The sequence below is a fragment of the Camelus ferus genome, chromosome 19 (genome assembly GCF_009834535.1).
Source record: "Camelus ferus isolate YT-003-E chromosome 19, BCGSAC_Cfer_1.0, whole genome shotgun sequence".
Classification (NCBI taxonomy): domain Eukaryota; kingdom Metazoa; phylum Chordata; class Mammalia; order Artiodactyla; family Camelidae; genus Camelus; species Camelus ferus.
In genome coordinates, this window is record NC_045714.1 from 3,208,794 (window position 1) to 3,230,637 (window position 21,844).

The window sequence follows — 21,844 nt, forward strand, 5'->3', positions numbered from 1 at the left end:
GCTGCAGCTTGCCCAGGGCGAGGCCGTGGTCTGTGGAGGAGACGGCCTTAAACTCAGATATTTTTGGCTCCAAGTTCAATGAAGCACAGAGCCAGCTGCCAGCAAAAGTGCTTTGAGCCCACACATTTGGGAAGAAGAGTATTCAAGTGACCGAGAAACTAGAAAAGAGGGTTAGTATCACTAGAATCGAGAAATACAAACCAAAACACAAATGGAGTACCATTCGTCTGCTAACAGACAGGCACAACTTGAAAAGGGTGATACAATCTAAAGAGGATGCTGAGAAACATATACCAGTGGTTGGAAAATAAACTTTCTGAAGGGTAGCCGGCAATGTTCGGAAACTTTACATGTGAACACCCCTTGATCCAACTGTACTTCTAGGAATTTATCCTCAGAAAATAACTGGGCTCTTGTACACAGATTCTGTACAGGGATATTCATCACTGATAAGAGTAGAGAAAATGGAGGGTTTTTAGTAGGGATATGTTTAAATAAATTGTGTATTATAATATACTTAATGAAATACCCTTAATTTGTTTAAAAAAAAATTATCAATTGTTATGTTTGACATGGAAATACAACCAAGATACCTTGTAAATTAAGAAAAAAAAAAAAACAAGTTTTTATTTGCAGTATTGGACACAGTCCAAAAAGGAATTGGTAAAATAAACTGAGATCCTCCCAGTCTACAGAATACAATGCAGTGTTTAAAAAAAATGAAGTAGGTCAGAAATAGCAAGCTGTCTATGATATTGTTATTTTCCAATTTTTTGTTCTATGTGCACATCTACGTATGTGTGTGTGTTTTGATGTGGGTTGTGTGTGTATCTGAAATATTACACACCAAACTGTTAATTGTGATAATCTCTGGGGAATGGGACAGAGGGTAGATGAAGGGCAACCAACTTTTACTTTCTCAATTTAGCATTGTCTGAGTTTTCTATAATGAGTATGCACAACTTCTGTAACTAGACAACAAAGAGAAAAGCAGATGACAAATGCTGTGTTTACTGGATTCACATTTCTGTTTAAAAACTCCTTGTGTATATTAGGTATGTTTCTTTTTAGCTAGTTTGTGTGTGCTTTAAAATTAGTTGAGGTACAATTAACATGCAACAAAATGCACCCATTTTAAGGATATAGTTCAATGAGTTTTGACTAAAGCATATGGTCCTATAACCACCAATGCAATTGAGATGCAGAGCAGTTCCCAGAGAGGCATTTTTTTTAATCAGAAAAGATGTATATTAGACCTGGAGACTGAGGTTCTAGGTGATTTTCACTTTCTTTGTATTGTTGGAATGTTTGTAACATCACTTTTCATTTAAAAAAATAACAAAGTACTCACATTTTAGAAAAACAAGAGAATGCTAATAAGAGTCACTTCTCTTGGCTCCATGATATTATATTGTTTCTTCCTCATACTGACCCTCATGAGATCAGAACTTATACCCTCCATTTTATGGGGGATGGTGCAGGAGGATGGGGGGAGGGAGTCTGAGGGTCAGAGGGTAAAGAGTACAGAGCTGCTCTATTCAATATGGTAGCCACGAGCCACGTGTGCCTGGTAGACACCTTAAATGTGGCAAGACCAAATATGACAAGTGTAAAATACACACCAGATTTCAGTGTGGAAAAAAAGAATGTAAAATATCTCAACAATAATTTATTATATGGATTACATGTTGAAACAATATAGTGTTAAATAAAATACATTATTAAAATTAATTTTACCTTTTTTTTTAAACTTCTTTATGTACTACTAAAATTTTTAAAATTACGTATGTAGTTCCCATTACATCTCTACTGGATGGTGCAGATCAAAATCATCAGATCTCACCAAATCCAGGGGGTAGATCTCCCGTCTAATCATGTTCTAACTCACACCAGAATTTGACACAGTTGCCCACTCCCTCTCTTGGCCTGCGCTAGTCCGTTGCTCCAGTGTTTCCACCTACTTCGCTAACTGCTGCTCCTCTGTTTCTCTATGTGATCATTCTCTATCCAGTTCCTAAATGTTGGGATTCCTCAGGGTCTTCTCTGCTATCCTATATTCTTTCCCCAGCTCAGCCCATCAGTTCCTATGGATTTAAATTTGAAATTTATATGGTGACCCCCAGGTTTATATCTGCAATCTGACACCTCCTCTGAGCTCCAGGCTTGCATATACAACTACCCTTTGTGGTATTTGAAAGGCGTGTTAGACTTGACACATCTAAACCAAGTTCAAAATGCAATTGTCTATAAGCTATCCCGGACCCCTAAAGAAATGTTCTTCTCCCAGCCAACCACCTATGTGGTACTCCTTTCCCTCATGCCCCCAAATCCAACCCAAGTTCTATCATTTCTAACTTTGAACTATATCTTGACTACTCCATCTCCACTGTTACCACTTTTAGTCAAGCCATCAAAGCCTCCCTCCTCGACCAGGGGTCAGTAAACAACTCCTATAAAGGGCACACGATAAATATTTTTGGTTTTGTGGGCCATATGGTCTCTGTCACAATGTGACTTTGACACTGTAGCGTGAAAACAGCCAGAGACAATATGTAAACAAAAAGGTATGGCTATTATGTTCCAATAAAACTTTGTTTGTAGATATTGAAATTTGAATTTCATATAATGTTCATGTGCCACAAAATATTATCTTTTGATTTTCCCCTAGCCACTTGAAAACATTTAAAAAGATTCAAAAACAAGTGGTGGACCATATTTGGTCCACGAGCCTTGGTTTCCCGACCCCTGTTCTAGATGACAAGGGTCATCCAGGTGGTGTTACAGCTCCTAACTGTTCTCCTCACCTATATTTTGCCCCACTATCCATCTTCTAATAAATGTAGCTAAGATTTTACTGAGTTCTTTCAATCACTTGACATGTATTATTTATCTTCAGAACAATGAGAAGTGTACTACTATTATGCCATTTTACAGATGAGGAAGCTGAGACACAGAGAAGTTAAGCCACTTAAAACCCTCCAATAGCTTGCCACTGCTCTCATGAAGAAGAAGAAGAAGAAGAAGAAGAAGAAGAAGAAGAAGAAGAAGAAGAAGAAGAAGAAGAAGAAGAAGAAGAAGAAGAAGAAGAAGAAGAGAAGAAGAAAGAAGAAGAAGAAGAAGAAGAAAGAAGAAGAAGAAGAAGAAGAAGAAGAGAGAAAAGAAGCAAGAAAGAAGGAAGAAGAAGAGAAAGAAGAAGAAGAAAGAAGGAAGAAGAAGAAAGAAGGAAGAAGGAAGAAGGAAGAAGAAGGAAGAAGGAAGAAGGAAGAAGAAGGAGAAGGAGAAGGAGAAGGAGAAGGAGAAGGAGAAGGAGAAGGAGAAGGAGAAGAAGAAGAAGAAGAAGAAGAAGAAGAAGAAGAAGAAGAAGAAGAAGAAGAAGAAGAAGACTAAAATGCTTAGCATGTCCGTAAGACCCTCCATGATCCGGTCCCCACCTGCCCTTCCAGCCATGTGTCAGCCAATTTTCCACCCACCCACCAGACCTTGGTTACACTGGGCTTCTTTTAGTTCTTCGAACGTATGAAGTTGGTTTCCACCTCAGGCTTTTAGTAGATATCCCCAGTGTATCTCTTAATTTTCACTCTTCCTAAACTTAGGTTCTTCCCAGAACTATCCAAATGCCCCCCACTCCATTCTTTTATAGTATAACCCTCTCGCTCTTTGTTTCATAGCACTAACGAGCAGCTGTGCAAATTGTATTTGTTTTTATCTGTGTTCCCAGGATCTGGCATAACGTTTAGCACAAAGCAGGTGCTCAATAAAAGTTGACTGATTGAATGAATGAATGAATGAATGATGTGCTTAGGTTTGCATGGTTTGTAAGTGGCAGAGCTGGCATTCGAGCCCAGTTTTGTCTGATTCCAAAGGCAAAGATTTTAACACATGAGAACCCAAATGTTTTATCATCCAAGAGAGCAAAAGAGGGAACTGTTAACAATTATACAGGACACAAGGTGTAAATCTAAGCCAGTCCTCCTGGGCTGTATTGCCTCCTCAGGTCCAGGTGGCCCATCCCATAGGTCCCCAGAGTCTCACCCGGGGGTGAAGAGGCTGGCCCAGCCAGGGATGAACTTCGGGTCCCGGGAGAAGAGGAGGATGGCGAACATGCAGAAAAGGATGAACACGGCCTGTTCAGCAAACCTGTGGCACAGAGATGCAGGCACCATGGTGACTGTGGGCTTTGGGGGGACCTCAGCACAGGAAGGCCTCAGGCAGGGGACACTGGGTGTGACTGGGCTCAGGGCCTGCCTCTGAGAGCTGAAAGAAGTAATTCACTCCCCAGGAGGTACCGAGAATGATGAGAGTGGTGTCCCTGGTATAAGTGATTCCTTTCCTGGGGTTTCCACACTCCCCCAGGATCCTTCCTAAGCATCGAGCACTCCTCCTGCAAATTACTCACATAATCCCCACTGGGAATTTCCTAGAGTCCTATGGACAATCCAGAGAGAGAAAGAAAGCAAAACAGAGTCAGAATCAGAAAAGAAGAGTGAAAGGAAACTGACAGAAACATAGACAGGTAGGCAAACAGAGAGGAACAGCATACATACAGAGGGGGACAGACACAGAGATGGACAGACATGGAGAGAAGGGTAGACAAAGGCAGAAAGAATTCCAACTATTGGAGCAAATATCTACCCCATGTGCCCATTTCACAGATTGGGGAGCAGGACCCAGAGAGGGTGAGTGCTTTGCCCAAGGTCACACAGGAAGTTAGTGGCAGAGTCAGACATTTGTGGGCAGGCCTGCTAATTCTTAGTTAATTTTACCACATGAGAAGCATGCACTAAACAAGGTTCTGGGTATGCCGTGAACCAGGAGGGAAATTAAGCTCTATGCAGGAAGGTGGCAGGTCCCCACCCCAAGTACAACCTGAAGGGCTTTCTGGTCCTCAGGGTATCTGCCTGAGTGCCAGGGCAAGAGGCTGACTCTGTAAGGCATCTCCTAACCTGCCATCTCTAGGCTCCCAGGCCATTGGTCCTGAAATTTCCTTGGGAATCAGTCTCCAAGGGGGTCAGGGGTTAAGACAAGAGGTAGCTCTCCTGAAAGTCTAGTGCCCAGCTTTCTCCCCACCCCGAGGACCCCTGTGCCACGCACTTGGTGGGCCCCAGGTTCTGGAATTCCTCCCGAATCACAGCTCGAGCCCTGTTTTCTGCATCAGTTCTGATCTCAGATTTCTTCTTCCTCCAGCTCCTGAAACAGAAAGTGGGGAGGAAAGGAGTGGCCACTGCAGATGTAACTAACATCTCACATACCCCGGCACCTTCTGGTAAGGCCTCATTCTCTCTGTTCTGGAGACACTGCAACAGCCTGCTGAGTGGACTCCCTCCCTCCACGTTCCCCTTCTAAAATCTGTTCTCCCCACCAGTAGCCTGGATGGTCTTTTAAACATGTGAATCTGATCATATGATTCCCAGGCTTAAAATCCTTTAGGGGGTTAAACAGACTCATGAATAAACAGACAAACCAAGGAAACAAAATAGGAAGTCCAGAAATAAAACCAACCATAAAAATGGGGGTTTAGTCTTTGATAAAGTTAGTATCTCAGATTGGTGTGAAAAAGATGACCTATTCAGTCAATGGTGTTGGACACATAGACCAATGGAATAGAATTGAGAGTTCAGAAAAAGACCCATAAGTCTATGGTCAGTTGATTTTTGGTAAGAGTGCCAACACCATTCAATGGGGAAAGAATAGTCTTTCAACAAATGGTGCTAGGACCACTGGATAGCCAAGAGCAAAAGGATGAATGTGGGCCCCTACCTCATACCACGTACAAAATTCAATTCAAAATGGATCAAAGACATAAATATAAGAGCGAAATCTATAAAAACTTTAGAAGAAAACATAAGGGTAAAATTTCATAACCTTGGATTAGGTAAATATTTCTTAGATACAACACCAAAAGCACAAGCAACAGAAAATATATAAATTGGACTTCGTTAAAATTAAAAACTTTTGTGTGTCAGTAAATGGTGTTGTGACAACTGGGTGGCCATCTGGAACAAAACAAAGTTGGATCCAAATCTGCACCCTAAAGTTGGATCCTCACGTTAAACCTCAAGAATAAACTCCAAATAGGTAAAAAAAAAATTAATGTAAAAAACATAAAAATGCTAGAAGGAAACATGGGATTATTCTAACTTCTATAATGGGAAGACTTTTCTAACTGTAGTTGAAAATTCAGAAGCCACATGAGAAAAGATTGATAAATTCATCTACATAAAAAGATTTTTAAAAATTCTGCATGGAAGAAAGTACTATATGCAAAGTAAAAAATCAGGAAAAAATATTTGCAACTCATACTGCAAAATAAGCACTAATCTTTCAATATACAAAAAGCACTAGAAATCAATAAGAGCTATACCAGTAACCCATTTTAAAAATGCACAAAGGATATAAACGCACAGTTTTACAATTCACAGGAAAGGAAATACCAGAGACCTTTGTGAATAAACAAAAAAGTTTTCACACTGTCCCCCAATATGAAAGGTTCCTCAAAATTACTCCTAAAACAAATGCAAATTATTTTTCTCTTATCAGACTGGCAAAAATCCACCTTGCTGCATGGAAACAGACACTCTTATACATCGTAAATGGGGGAACAAATTAGTGCAATTCCTTTTGGAGAACAACTCGACAAAATCTATTAAAATAAGTGTTTACTCTCTGACCCAGATATCCCACCTATGGAAATTTTTCTCAAAAAATACTTGTTACTATACAAAATGGTATCTGTTAGGTACACCAGTCACCAGGAAATATACTGTATCTGCTTGTATTTGCTTACAGAAACTGCAGATTACCCAAGAAACCAGTAAAAGTGGATACCTGTTTGGGGGGATGTATCAGGTGAATTAAGGTAATCAAAGGCACGGTTGGGAAGAAGAATCGTCATTGCGTACCTCTGGGCATTGTTTTTGATCTTTGAACCATGTGTATGGGCTGTTTATCCAAATGAAATGAACAAATGAATATTTTTTTTAAATTCACAATGGTTCTTCTGTATGAAGGTCAATCTCCCACAAGGCCCTCAATGATCTAACCCAGAGTTTCTCAGTCTTGGAGCTATTGACATATTAGGGCAGAATCATTTGCTGTGGGGTGGGATAATTCTTTGGTGTAGGGGATTGACTTGTATATTGTGGAATGTTCAGCAGCATCTCTGGCCTCTACCCCCTAGGCCCCAGTAGTACTTCCTCAGTTGTGACAACCAAAATGTCTCCAGACATTACCAAAAATCCCCTGGTCAGGGGTGGGTGTGTGGGGGAAAAATCATGCACAGTTGATAACTTCTGCCTCATTCCCTAGCCTCACCTCCCACAAATCTCCCTCACAGCCTGAACTCAGTCAACTCGCCCCTCTCTCAGTTCCAGAATGTCCCTTGCTATTTCTGGCCTTGGGGCCTTTGCACTCACTGTTCTGTCTGCCTGGAATACTCTTCATCATCCCCATCTCCTCTCCCTTTACTGAGTTAATCATATCACTGATAATGGAAAAGAATCTGAAAAAGAATATATACGTATATATCTAAATCACTTTGCTGTACACCTGAAACTAACTCAACATTGTAAATCAACTATACTTCAATTTAAAAAATCATATCTCTGCTCAAAACTCACTTTCCCAAGGAAGCTCTCCGGACCTCCCAGTTAGGTGAGGGCCCTCCAGTGCACACCCTCATATCTCACTATTCTTTTCTCTCACAGCAATTATCACGACTGGTATTTCTGTTTGTTTAGCTGAGCATCGTCTGTCTCCCCCACCTGGGGTGCAAGCTCTCCAAGGGCAGGAACGCTCTCAGCCTTGCCCAGCTGCTGCACCCTTAGCACCTGCAACAGGGTCAGGCATGCAGCAGATGCTCAGAGGACACTTGCTGAGTGAGGATGGTGTCATAGGATTGGCTTGAAACTTTTCTGTTACCTACCCAGAAACACCTCTCTCACTGGGCTTCCCTCCACTAGTATTTCCCCCATCACAGCCTCCTTTGAGATCAAGTACTACAAGTGTCTGCTAAACAGGCAGACGAGAGAAAAGGGCTCTGTTTCAGGCCCAGTACCAGGCAGTTTTCACACTCTCCCTCATTCAGATCTTACTTTAGCTATAGCTCATTTTTATCCCCAATCTACAAGTGAAGAAATTAAAGAAGGCAAGACTCAGGGAGGTTACAGAATTGCTCAAGATCATGCAGAACCATGATGCGAACTCTGGTTTATCTGAGCCCAGTGTCTGCGCTTGCCTCTCTGTGCTAAGCCAGGCTTGGAACCCTGAGTTTCTGCTTTGAGAGGTCACCACAGTCAGAGCCTTTCTGTTCTCAAGGTGTTTCACATCTCTTTGATCCAGAGTAGCTTCTACTTGTTTCCAGCACTTGTTTTCCCACTCTATAGATGAGAAAAATCAAAGCCCAGAGAGGTGAGGGAACTGGGTCAGAGAGCACGACTTTATAGCATGGCTGCCACCCCTAGCCCGGAGCTGCAGATCTAATTTTAATATTCCCCAAACTCCAGGCATTCACAAGCTACCTCCACAAATGTTCCTATATGCACATACCGTATGGCTCGTATTTCCTTAATATTTCCCTGCAACTAGATTCAGCGTTTTAATTTAAGAAATGTATTTCAATAGAAAACTTATCTATCACTCCCATGCGTGGCAAAAAGAATCCCTCGTTATACACAGAAAGTACCCATAACATTAAATTCATGAAGGCAAAGCAACATTACTGCATCTGGCGAGACACTACTGCTGGCTTCCGTCTCTTGGCCTGAGGCTTGTGCTTTATATTTTAAAAGGTTGATCTGGAAATGTTGGCGAGGTGTCCAAGTTTTTCCTCCCCCTCTTAAGACTTTCTCCCCAACATAAGCAGATTGATTCTACAAGAGTTGATAAAGGAATATTCTTCCCACTGTATGAGTCAGTGTTATTTCATACCTTGTCCTCATGCCACCTCAAATTATCTCCTGCACTGCGGCCCCGCAAGACAGGAAACACTGCCCTTCTCCTCTGGTTTGAGTGTGTAGCTGACTTAAAGAGCAATACTGTCGGTAATTACTGATGATGAGTGGCATCCACAGAGGGCCTGGGTGTAGCACCACCTGTAATCCTCACATCCCTGGGAGGTGAGCACTACTAGTCACCACATCCGACGTGAAATTATAACGACTTAGGGAGGCCAGCCACTTGTGAGTGAGAAGGGAGCTGGGACTCCAGCACAGCTCACCCTGCCTCAAAGCTCAAGTTAAATGCCAGGGTACCTCAAGGTTATCCCTCCGTACAGGAAGGAGATCCAGAGCCAGCCCACCAGCAGGAACAGCAGCATGAGAGGGAAGGCGAAGATGAACCAGGAGCCGAAATTTACTACGTCGCACTGTGGGAAGAAACTGGAGAAAAGAGACGGGTGAGAGCCTGTCGAGGGCAGCCATGCGGATGGATGCATCTAAGACGTACACAGGAAAACTAAAAGAAGCATGCTAAACACGAACAGTGGGGTTGAAGGTCTTTCAAGTTTTTCTTTTTTTCCCCCCTATATTTTCTGAGTGTCCTATAATGTGCCTATATCATGCATAATAAGAATAAACTAATAAAATGTATTTGGGGGGGCAAAGGCCAAGGAGAACACTTGGGGCAGCTATTTCCCTGTCTCCCCAGGTTCCCGGCTGGAGAATCAGAATCCCACATTAACCCCCATATTCCTTTCAAATACCCTCCTCCCTGACCAGAAGGTCCAAGTTTGTGCAATTAAATGTTGTATATGATTTGCATGTGATTTGCATGTAATTTACCCCAAATCTTTCATGTTTGGTATTTTTACTTACAGCTCCAGCATTTCCCACCTCATTTCTTTTCAAGTTGGAACAAAGGCTCACATCAGAGTGGGCAGGCAGCCTGAAAACTCTCTGATAGCAACTGCCGCCCCGCCCCCCCCAATTCTCCCCACCTTCCAACTCAGGAGCAGCCCCTGAGGCCCCCTGGAACCCGTGTCCATCCTGCCAGCCCTGGGCATGTGCTCCAGCGAGTCCTAATACCAAACACCCTGCTGTGTCCCCCCAGTCGACTGCACCTGTGCTGGCACTTTCTGCCAATTGAGGAGACTAAAGGGTCAGCCCACATCGTCCCCACATCTAAAGCAGGACCATCTTGGCTTCTGGCTTTTCAGTCGCTAACCAAAACAAAAAAACCCACAAGGCATAGCCAGGTCTTGCTCAAAAAATGGAGATGAAAAGACATCAAATGTTTGCAGTGGGCTTAAATCAACTGGGAAAATACCAACGCCCAGCTCCCATCCCACACCTCCCAAATCAGGATCTCTGCACCCGAGACCCAGGCATACTGTTTTCACCTTCCCCAGGGTCTCAAAATGCACTCACGGCTAAGAATCACTGTTTTTTTTTTTTAAATCATAATCTTAAAAATCAAAGCATTTGAGAACCTGAGAATATTGTGGAGGGTTAAGGTTTTAAAACTGGCTCATGAGATTAAAACATAAGTGTACTTAAAATTTCTTGTGAAAAGAACTTTGGCTACCCACAAATATAGCACTGATTTATGTACACCAAACCCAGTCTCAAGAAGACCAACCTGGCCAGCTCTCCCTCCATCATCTTAGTAAGTCCTTGACTCTTTGGTTGAATACCGGATAAAGAGGTTGGCCAGCAGCTGGGGCCATGCTGAATGCCAGATAATTCTGTCACTGTTTGTTTGTCAAAATGCTTGCATTTGGATTCACATAGATTAAATGAGTACAGGATGCATCTCCACTGCAACGGAGTCTTAGAAACCCTACTTCTCAGAATCCTGGAATCTAAAAATCTTAAAATCTTGAAATACAAGAATTTTAAAAAGTCTTCAAATGAAGAGGTTTGGAATTATGGAATCGGTGTCATGTCGTCTGAAAATCCTTGTCTTTGACTTTCTTGCCCTGACAGTTGGCCACCCCACCTCTGTTTGAACAGTTTCAGTGCTGGGGAGATTTTACCTCTTGGCAGACTCAGCTCCATTCTGGCCCATGTACCTGGTTGCAAAGTGTCTCCTGGGACATCACAGCCACAGACCAACACCTCCCATTGGGGTCAGTTTTCGAAGCAGACGTCATATCATGCCACCCCCTGCTCTCAGCTCTCCACTGACTCCCCATCTCACTTAAGGAAAAGTTACATCCTTACAACAGTTGCCTTAGTCTGGCTTCTTCTGACCTTACCCTCTTCTGCACCCCAGCCTCCCCGATTTTTGTGCTGTTCCCTGAGACCGTTCCCACCTTTGTACAGGCTGTCCCCTCTTTCTGGGATGCTCTTTCCTCCTTCATTGGCCTAGCTCACTCCCTCACTTCTAGGGCTCTGCTCAAGTGTCACCGTATTAGAGAAATCGCACACGCCTCACCAACCTACATAAAACAGCACCCACTCCTGTCACCTCTACCCCTTTACTGCCTTATTTTATTTCATAACTTATCACACCAACATATTATATGTTCATTTGTCTTTTCCTGTATTGCCTGTCTCTCCTATCAGAATGGAAGAATCAGCGCAGGGACTTTGCTGGGGTTTGTGCATCACTGGGTCCCCCGAGTCTGGCCACAAGACACTTGGTACACATTCCTGAATGTTGGATGACAGAGGGGAAGGGGCATAGGAGCAGAAACTTCAGTGCCCGGGCAGGGGTTGGGGAGGAACACTTGCTTTTACCTCTTGAGCTGCCCAAGCAGGATGAGGTTGGGGGCTGTGCCCGTGAGGGTGGCAGTGCCCCCGATGCTGGCAGAGTAAGGGATGGAGATGAGGAAGCCCTTCCAGATGTTTCTGCGATATTCCTCCTCCTTCTTGGAGTTAGCCTGGAGATCCATTGGAGTCTCTGCCTCCTCAGGGCAGTCTTTGCTTTAAACAAACCCACAGAGAAGCCATTCAGAATACATTCAGAATTCCTGGCCTTGTGGGGGAAACACACTACTTAGGGCAGGAAGGCTGAGTGAGCTTTCTAGAAGGTAACAGACACAAGCATCAAAAACCTCTAAAAATATGCAAACCTTCTGCTTAAGCGCTCTACTCTAAGAATTTGTCCTAAAGAAATAATTGGACAAGGGCCTCAGCTGTGGGTACAAGAGCGTTCACCATGGTATTAAACACAATTTAAACTGAAAACAACTACATATCCATCAAAAAGGGATTGGCTGAAGAAAAATGATTCTCTTTCTGCATGGAACACCAATGTAGCTATTAATTTAGGTGGGTGTTTATTAAGACATAAAGATGTCCAGTATATAAAGTGAAAAGGTAGGTAACAGTACTACTTAGCTTTTTTCAATTTAAAAAATAGTCACATGTTTCATGAATATATGAGTATTAAGAAAAGTCTAGAATGGCATACACAAAGTCATTTTGGTGCCCCCTTGGTAGGGGGATTATGGCTTTTTTTTTCTCTTCGACTTTTATTTATATTTTCTGGGTTATTTTTCCTGGTACAGTTCAAGAGTTTTAGGAAACAATAAAAACTAAGAATTGTTAATCATACAGTAAAAGATAATGATGTTGACGCAAATTTATTGAGGTGCAAAGATGTCCACTGCACTCCATTAAATGAGAGGACAGGGTACCAAATGCCATATATAGCATGATCAATTTTTTACACTAAAAATACATTTATATATACAAAGAGATATCAAGGAACAGTCTAGAATGGTATTCACTTAACTGTTTTAAACTCTTTTAGGGAGTAAGATGCTGAGTACATTTTTCCTTTTGTTTAAGAGTTTTTTTTTTAACCTGTGCATTTATAAAATGTTTATAAGTGAATGAAATTAAGAACTGTCCCTGTGTAGCAAATTAAAATTTTTTTTAAGGAATGAAAGATACTTCAAATATCTTCAGGCCTTAATTACTACATGAGGGGCCCCTTCTCCAGAGGACGGCAGGGATGTGATCTGGGGTCTAAAAGGAAGACAAGGACTGGAGGCAGCTGGAGACGGATGTCATGGCCTGACTTTTCAGGGTGAGAGGCCTGGTCAGGAACCTAGGGCCTCCGTCAGAGCCAAGGCCCCAACCAGACTCAGCCTCCCAGGAGAAAAAGAGCAGAAAGGGCCCTAGGGCTCATCTCCTGCCGCCCTTTTCTTGTTTGGATGGGAAACTGAGGCCCAGAGTGGAGATGGGATTTGCATCCAATGGACATGTTGTTCTAAAGAGTAGGGTCAGTCTTTTCCAGTAGACTCAGCACCAGCTCCTCACGGGCAGATGGTTAAAACAGATTCCCAGTGTACATGGCAGTGAGTGGCTGGGCCACTCACAGAACCTATATCTCAAGGCTGGACTCAAAGCCCCCATATATGGTGCCAAGAAGGAGTACGGTCCATGGAATAAGACAAACTAATGTAAGACCGCTTTCCTCCTCTGCTAGAACCCTCCATCAGCTTCCATCTCACTCAAAGTCAGAGCTACATCAATGGCCTACGAGGGCCTACATGCTGAGTCCCTCTACCACTGCCCCCTTGCCACACAAGCAATCTCTCTGACCCCACCTCCTGCACCTTCTACTCACCCAACTCCAGCCACACCGGCTTCCTGGCTGCTATGTACTCCCTCTGCTGAGAACACCTTCCCACAGATCCCCCATGGCCTTTCACCTCTTCTAGGTGTTTACCCAAGAATGACGTTCTTAGTAAGGACTACCCTGACCACCCACTTTAAACCTGCCCTCTCGCCTACCCCAACCCCTCCCTAGCCTTCTTTCCCACTTTGTTCTCCTGCCTAGCACTCACCAACCTTCTGACCCACCATGGATTTTACTTGCATATTTGTTTCTTATCACTGGGATGTACGCTGACGAGGGCAAAGTTTTTGTCTGTTGGTTGCTGTAACTCTGAGAGTACCTGGCTCATCGTAAGCTCTCTAAAAATATTTGTTGAATGAATGAAACAGACCTGATTGATGTCCAGCAACACCTTGAGCAAGTCACTTTACTTCCTGCTGTTTGTTTCATCACCATTAAGCTGAGATAACAGTGCTATTAATAACAAGCGTTACCATCCATGCATGGAAGGCCCAGCAACCTGCTCTATCTACATGATCTCATTTACTCTCAAAATTACCCTGTAAGATGGGTTCTGATATCATGCCCAGTTGGTAGGTGAAACTAACTTGAGGCTCAGAGAGGTTAAGTGACTTGTCCAAATCACAGAGCCAGTAAGCTGCAAAACCAGGGTTCAAAGCCAGGTCTGTGTGGTCCCAAACCCCAAGATCTTATCCACTCTGCCATATACAAAAGACACCAAAGACTGAACGTGCTGTCAGTGTTGAGACACTTCCTAAGTCACAGAAATGTGAAGGGTTGTTATTGTCTAGGGATATTTTTGTGTTGACAGCCAACTAACATGATACACCCTTCCCTCTTTGACTGTCATGTGGTTTATGCCTCCTGCTCTTCTGGCCCCTTCTTCCAGACCCTCCACCTTACCAGACCTCTAGGGATTTAATGTGCTCCTCTGCCCTTCCCACATTTGCTTTTGTCAAGGAGGCTGGAGCCAAAGGGACAAGTGGTGGAAACTTGAGCATTAGGTCATTTGGAGAAAAATTGGGGGATGCGTGGGGGGTTGCTTGCAGCACTGAATTCTTGTTCATCATCTCCTTGGGTTAAGCACCGGCTCCTCTATGAATTTCTCCAGGAACTCACTCTTCTGTGCCGGCAATAAATTGCATCTCCGTGGGCACAGTGTGCAGGCCGTTTTTCCGCACAGCAGCTAGGAGGAAAGAGCATGATGTCTTTAGTGTGATGTAGTAAGTGGGACAGGAGTGTCCCATTCTTGGGCAGCCAATCAAGAGTGCTTCTTCAGGTCCCAGCCTACGCTATTCATTGGATCAAAAAAAAAAAAATTGGCACTCAAAATTCCAACCTCCTGTCTCAGCCATCCTTGTTTGGAGATGGCTTCAGGCCTGTGGGCAGGGAGTTAGCTGCAAGGCTGCTTGACAACCCATAATTGAAGCCTAGGCTAATCTGAACTGCCATTGTCAAAGGGATGTTTGGGAAAGACTGGCTGTGAATGATAATGGATCAGCAATGGGATTGGTGACTCCAATATCCCATTCATTCATTCATTCAAAAAGCATTTATTGAGTACCTACTATGTGCTATGAACTATGAGCTTGGGGTACACAATGAATAATATAGGACAATATCCTTGCTCCCATGAAATTATATTCTAGAAAAGGTGACAGTCAGTTATCAAATAAAGGAAATTTCAGGTTGTGATGAAAGTGATGGAGGAAATAAAACTGGGCAATGGGATGGAAAGTGATTGTAGGTGGACTACTATGATCGGGTCAACAGAGAGGACATAGGAGCTGATGGTGTTTGAGCTGAGACCTCAAGGATAAAAAGGAGCCAATCATAAGAAGAGCTGGGGGAAGAGGAGTTGGGGCAACAGGAACAGAAGTGCAAAGGCCCTGAGGTGAGAGCGTGTCTGGTGTGTTGGGAAGCAGAAGGGAGACCAGTGGAGCTGGAGGGCAATGAGAGAAAGGGACACCAGGAGAAGGGGAGGTGGGAGAAGAGGCAGAGGGTGGGGTGGCAGGAAGTGGCCTGGATCATGCAGAGGTCTTGGAGCTCACAGTAAAGACTTCAGCTTCTCCTCTGAGTCAGATGGGAGTGGAGCCAGGAGAGTGTTTGAGAAGAGTCAGGGCAGGCTCTGACTTTGTTTGAAAAGTATCCCTTCAGAAGACCTAAATAGACATTTCTTCAAAGAAGACATACAGATGGCCAACAGGCATATGAAAAGATGCTCAACATCACTAATTGTTAGCGAAATGCAAATCAAAACTACAGGGAGGTATCACCTCACACCGGTCAGAATGGCCATCATCAAAAAGTCTACAAATAATAAATGCTACAGATGGTGAGGAGAAAAGGGAACTTTACTGTACAGTTGGTGGGAATGTAAATTGGTGCAGTCACTATGGAGAACAGTATGGAGGTTCCTTAAAATGAGAAAAATAGTTACCATACGATCCAGCAATCCCATCTTGGGCATATATCCAGAGAAAACTCTAATTGACAAGATACATGCACCCCAAAGATCATAACAGCACTATTTACAATAGCCAAGACATGAAAGCAACCTAAGTGTCCATCAATAGGTGAATGGATACAGAAGATGTAATACACACACACACAGACACACACATATACACACAATGGACTATTACCCAGCCATGAAAAAGAATAAAATAATGCCATTTGCAGCAACATAGATGGACCTAGAGATTATCATACTAAGTGAAGTCAGATAGAGAAAGACAAATATATGATATCACTTTTATGTGGAATTGAAAAGTGATACAAATGAAATTATTTACAAATCAGAAACAGACTCACAGACATGGAAAACAAACTTGTAGGTTACCAAAGGGGAAAGGGAGGGAGGGATAAATTAGGAGGTTGGGATTAACAGATACACATTACTATATATAAAATAGATACACAACAAGGACCTACTGTATAGCACAGGGAACTATATCTAATATCTTGTAGTAATCTAAAGTGGCAAAGAATATGAAAAAGAACATATATATATTCATATCTAAATCACTTTGCTATATACCTGAAACTAACACAATGTTGTAAATCAACTATATTTCAATAAAAACAAAATTAAATGAAAATAAAAAAAATCCCTTGTTTGATAGCATCCTGGAGACAAGAAACACTGAAGGGATTAAAAGCTCCTGCAGCTGAAACCATCACCAAAGGTAAAAGAATCCATCCCTTGGCATTGGGAGTGTGACCAGTGCTGAACACACAGGTTCTGGGTTCAAATCCTAGCTCCATCACTTGCTTTTTGACCTTAGATCAATGTGGTTCCCAAATGGGGACTGATTCTGCCTCCAAGGGACATTGGACAATGTCTGGAGACAGTATTGGTTGTCACAACTGGGATAGAGGTGGTTGGGTGCTACTGGTATCTACTGGTCAGAGGTCAGAGATGCTACTTAACATCTTACAATACGTAAGTCAGCCCCCACAACAAAGAATTACCCCACCCAAAATGTCAATAGTGCTGAAGTTGGGAAGCTTTGGCTTAGATGAATGTCTTGATCTCCTTGTACCACTTAAATTCATAAAGTGGAAGTAATAATTCTCCTAGAGTTATCAACAGGATTAAAGAATTGATTCATTTGTTATAGACAATGTTTTCATCCCCCCAAAACTCATATGTTGAAACCTAATCCCCAGTGTGATGGTATTAAGAGGTGGAGTTTTAGGGAGGTGATTGAGTCATAAGAGAGGAGCCCTCATGAATGGGATTAGTGCCCTTAGAAAAGACACCCCACGGAGCTTCCTTGCCCCTTCCACCTTGTGAAGACACAGCAAGAAGGCGACTGTCTATGAACCAGGAAACAGGCCCTCAACAGACACCAAATCTGCTGGCACCTTGATCCTGGACTTCACAGCCTCCAGAACTGGGAGAAATAAATACCCAGTCTATGGTATTTTTGTCACAGCAGCCTGCATGATAAAACATTGTTTAAAGCAGGGACCAGCAAACTTCTTCGGTAAAAGGCCAGACAGTAAATATTTTAGTCTTTGGAGGCCATATGATCTCTGTTGTAATCACTCAAATCAGCCACGATATCATGAAAGCAGCCGTAGACAATACAGAAATGAGTAAGTGTGGCTAAATCTTTATTTTTGGACACTGAAACAGAATTTCACATAATCTTCACATGTCACAAAATAGTCCTCTTCTTTTGATTTATCCAAGAGTTTAGAAATATAAAAATTATGCTCAGCTCACAGGCTGCACAAAAAAGCAGGCGGCAGGCTAGATTTAGTGGGCCCAAGTTTGCCAGCTCCTGATTTTAAAAATGTAACAGGAATTTGAGCACTAGTGAGGATTTAGTAAATGTGGGTCACTATTAAGAAAGAACAAAAAAGTGGCCCGACGCCTAGAACTAGTCTGACCCAGATATGACACATCGTTCTCTTGTTGGGCCTAAATAATCTTACACATCACCGACTTGAGACAAAGTCACTCTGAGACTGATAAAATGATAAAATGAGCTAGAGCAAGGACTTCCGAATCTTGTTTAAACTCAAAGCCACTTGCCACCCACAAAATACTGAGCATCCCCTTCTCTTGCTAAATAAATGGCTACTTCTTTATCCAACCATAGAATTGTCCCTGATTTCTGACAGCACCCAATATAGAGCAAATCCTGCTTCCTTAGACCCCACCCCCCACCCCAAGTGCCCCAACCAAAGCCCGAATTCTATGAGAGGTGCTTTCTAACACCCTCTTACTGAGTTGATCGTGGTTGCCCATGGTATGCACGCTCCCTTACTGTGGCAACGATAACAAACTCAACCTGTTTAACTATAGATGTGTTCCTGGGGACTTTTGGCCATGTGGACCGGGAGGAAGGGTCTAGACTCCAGCCTCATCTCTTCCCCTGTCTCACCCAGGGGTTTGGGGAAGTCCCTTCCTTTCTCCACTTTTGGCTGTTCTTTCCCTGCTGGGACCATGAGGAAGCAGGATTCCATGGTGACTAATTGGGTCATTTTTACTGTGCCCAAGGCTGGCCCTGCTGACAACCAGCAGGGGATCTGAAAGTTAAATTCAGATCAACTCACCCTGGGCCATGTGGATGTGGGCCTCATGGCTCCCGTGATGGGAACACAACCACATGCAAAGCACGAGGCCGGAGGCCAGGGCACTGAAGCAGGAAGTGAAGAGTTGTTAATAGGACATTGATGCTGGAGGGCAAAGTCACTCCCCAGGGGATGGCCAGACAGGAAGAACTCTGACCCAGTGACTCCCTAGCCCCCACCCGTCTTCAGCTCACTCTGTATGCATCCCACCCAGGTCAGGACCACAGCTGTCATGCAGCATCAGATGTCCGCAGAGCTCACCAGCATCTCAGGTATAACAATAGGCTGCCCTCCTCCACCCTGGATGTACATTAGCGTTTCCTAGGAATACCCAGAACCCATCCTGGAGGTTCTGCTTTAGTGGCTCTGGAGTAGGGCTGAGGCCTCAGTATTTTTTAAAAGCTCTTCAGGTGATTATTTTGTGTAGCCAGGGTCAAGAAGACTCCCCTGAAGTTACAGATGGGGAACTGAAGCCTCCAGTGGTTGCCCATGACCTTAGAGGGGGTGTGTGCCCACCAGTTTGCCACAGAGCCCACCTGGACCCTTTTCTTATCCATGGAACTCAGCTGCTGCCAGCATCTGAGCTGGAGAGCCTCGACATATAACTGTATGTGCTACAGACAAGACAGAGGAGGTGATTCACACACACACAACTGTAAACAGTACGTATCTGTAGCATAGGTCCTGGATTCAATCCCCATTAAAAAAAAAAAGATTAATAAAGAGGGAGTTTCACTTTTCCTTATGCAAATTAGTAATATAAAAAATTTTATATCATGCATTATTTTTTCTAATGGTGATGATAATAAAACCAATGAAGATGAAGTTGAATACAAACAGGAAAACCAAGGTGCACTCAGCTTGTAGCAACTCACCTACTCTTAATCATGCATCCAGGGTTCATCTCTATGCTTCCTGTGGCCACTGTGACCCATGTGACCACACAAAAACAGGCCAAAGTCTCCAAAGGTTCTGACTTTCTTGGGTCCAGAAATCGCTGGCTGGTTAGGAGACTGGTGCTTATGTAAGGTCTTATTCAAATAATAACAATCCCAGAGTTTGTATTGGGCGGGGGAACTGAGGACTTTCACATTTGGAATCTTACAGCAGCCTCAGAACAGCTTGGGGGAGCTAGGCGGGGCTATTACCTTCCTCTTTCCACCTAGGGAACCTGAGGCCCAGGGAGGTAAGTTAAGGTTGGGATCCAGAGGGCCCAGCGGGTTAGTGGCAGAGTCAGGACTATTGATTCCCTACCCCTTGAATCTCCCTCCATCTCCGAAGGCACCACCTGGCTCTCAGAAGGTGTGACCTGGAACTGCTAACTCTAGTCTAACCTCCCTGGTGTGAGTGAAATGTTCTTGAAGTCTGGCACATGGAAGGCCCTCAGGAAAAGAGTTCTGGTATCAAATTAGGTAAAGAGCACCCCAGGGAAAGTCAAAGATCCCAGGCAGGCTTACATCCATTAATTCATTTAGCATTCACAACAACCTAGGTAGTAAGTATTAATACCCCACTTTATGTATGAGGAAACTGAGGCTTGGAACAGTTCAGTAACTGGGTTCATTCATTTATTCATTTATTAATTCCACACATTTATTGAACACCTACGGCCTGCCAGTGTTCTTGGTGAACAATACTATAGTTCACAGCAATGAAAAAGATGACACAAGTTCCCATGGAACCTGGAGTCCATGGCGGAGACAGACAATAAACAAATTAAGTCCCTCTCAGCTAGGAGTCATATAAAACTTCAACCTGAATCAAGGTGTAGGGTCTTATTACCCATTCCTCCCAATTCCTGGATCTCTCTCTCTCTTTTTTTTAAGAGGCTGCACCATTTGACTTTCTACATTTCACTTTCTACTTTTACTTTTTACAGTCAGCAATTGGAACTCTTTTAATGGCTTTTATATATGGGTTTTTATATAACAGCAGTTGCACAACTGACACACATTAACCCCTTTCATGCGCCAGGCTGTCATTCCTCATGGAAGCTTCACCATGCTATATACGAAATGGGAGGTTTTGTCCTCATTTTATAGAGGAGGAGGCCCCTCCCCCGGCCTCATGAATGAAGAAGGAAGGAGGGCAGTGCTCGACTCAGCCTAAAATACTGCTTTTGTAAAGACAGCATCTTGGGCACTCCTAAAGGAAAGACATGGGTGGCAAGCCAGCCTTCTCTGGGCAGAGAAAAGGAGGGGAAAGGTGACAGAGTTTAGATTCAAAAGCCATGGGGATCCCTTACTGGCTGAGGGACTTTGGGCAAATATTTCACCACTCTGCCCATCAGTTTCCTCCTCTGTAAAATGGGCCACCCCTGCAGGGCTGAAGTGGAGGATCTAATGAGAACATACATGTAGAAGGACACAGGAGAAGCCACCACCCACGTGGCCCTGGTCCCCCAGGCAGTGCAAGCAGCAGAACTGGGTAAAAGAACTGGAGAGAAGCAGCAAGGCTGCCCTCCAAGGCTGAGGACCTTGAGGAGTCTGATCCAGTGAGCCCCGCCCTGCCCCAGGCTCTATCTCCCTCTGGCATGGTGCTTCTAAGTACTGATTCCAGATTCAGACAAAGCTCAGCAACTAATTCACCATGTTACTTTGGGAAAATCATTTTGCCCCTCTGACCCTTAGTCTCTTCATCTGTAAAATGGGGATAATCTACTTTGTAGTACTGTCATGAAGATTAAATGAGCTAATGGATATGAAAAATTTAGCAGTGTCTGGCATAGGGTGGGTCTACAGAATATGATAGCTCACATCACCCTTACTGTTTTTTCTCTCGGTGTCCCTCATGACGCCTCCTCACCCCAGTCCTGGCCCAGGAAGAGAGTCTCTACTCCTTCCACCCTTGTCCTCACCTTCTGCCACAAGAACAGAGCACAGAAACTGGATGAAAGGGAACATCTCTCTTTGCACTGGAACTACCCCAGCTTTAGGTCTTAGGGCTGATCATTAACCAATCCCTTCCCTCTGATCTCACCACCTACAAAAGTAGGTGTCTGCCCCAGCCTCCCAGGGTCTGCTGCCTTCTGACATCCTGCAGCGTAAGGGAAAAGACTCTGAATTTCACCTATGCACCCAGTATGTGTGACCTTGGGCAAGTCCCTTCACTTTCCTAAGTCTCAGATTTTTCATCTTCTTTCATTTCTTTCATATAATAAGGGAATTGGCTTCCAAACTTTTTTTTTTGCCACTAAACTCTTAGGAAAAAAATCTTCTGTGAGAGGCAG

At 43.6% G+C, this 21,844-nt stretch overlaps 1 protein-coding gene across 2 annotated transcripts in view; it reads right to left on the minus strand.

The window, feature by feature from the left end:
• Positions 1–21,844, minus strand: part of SLC13A3 (solute carrier family 13 member 3) — a 91,230-nt gene that overhangs the window by 18,355 nt on the left and 51,031 nt on the right. For both annotated transcript variants that reach the window (XM_006187649.3, XM_032461295.1), the window contains exons 4-8: positions 14,647–14,713; positions 11,676–11,861; positions 9,249–9,374; positions 5,092–5,187; positions 4,033–4,137 (exon numbers count right to left, since the gene is read on the minus strand). In XM_006187649.3, coding sequence (XP_006187711.1) covers positions 4,033–4,137; positions 5,092–5,187; positions 9,249–9,374; positions 11,676–11,861; positions 14,647–14,713 — 580 coding nt within the window. The remainder of the gene's footprint in view (positions 1–4,032; positions 4,138–5,091; positions 5,188–9,248; positions 9,375–11,675; positions 11,862–14,646; positions 14,714–21,844) is intronic.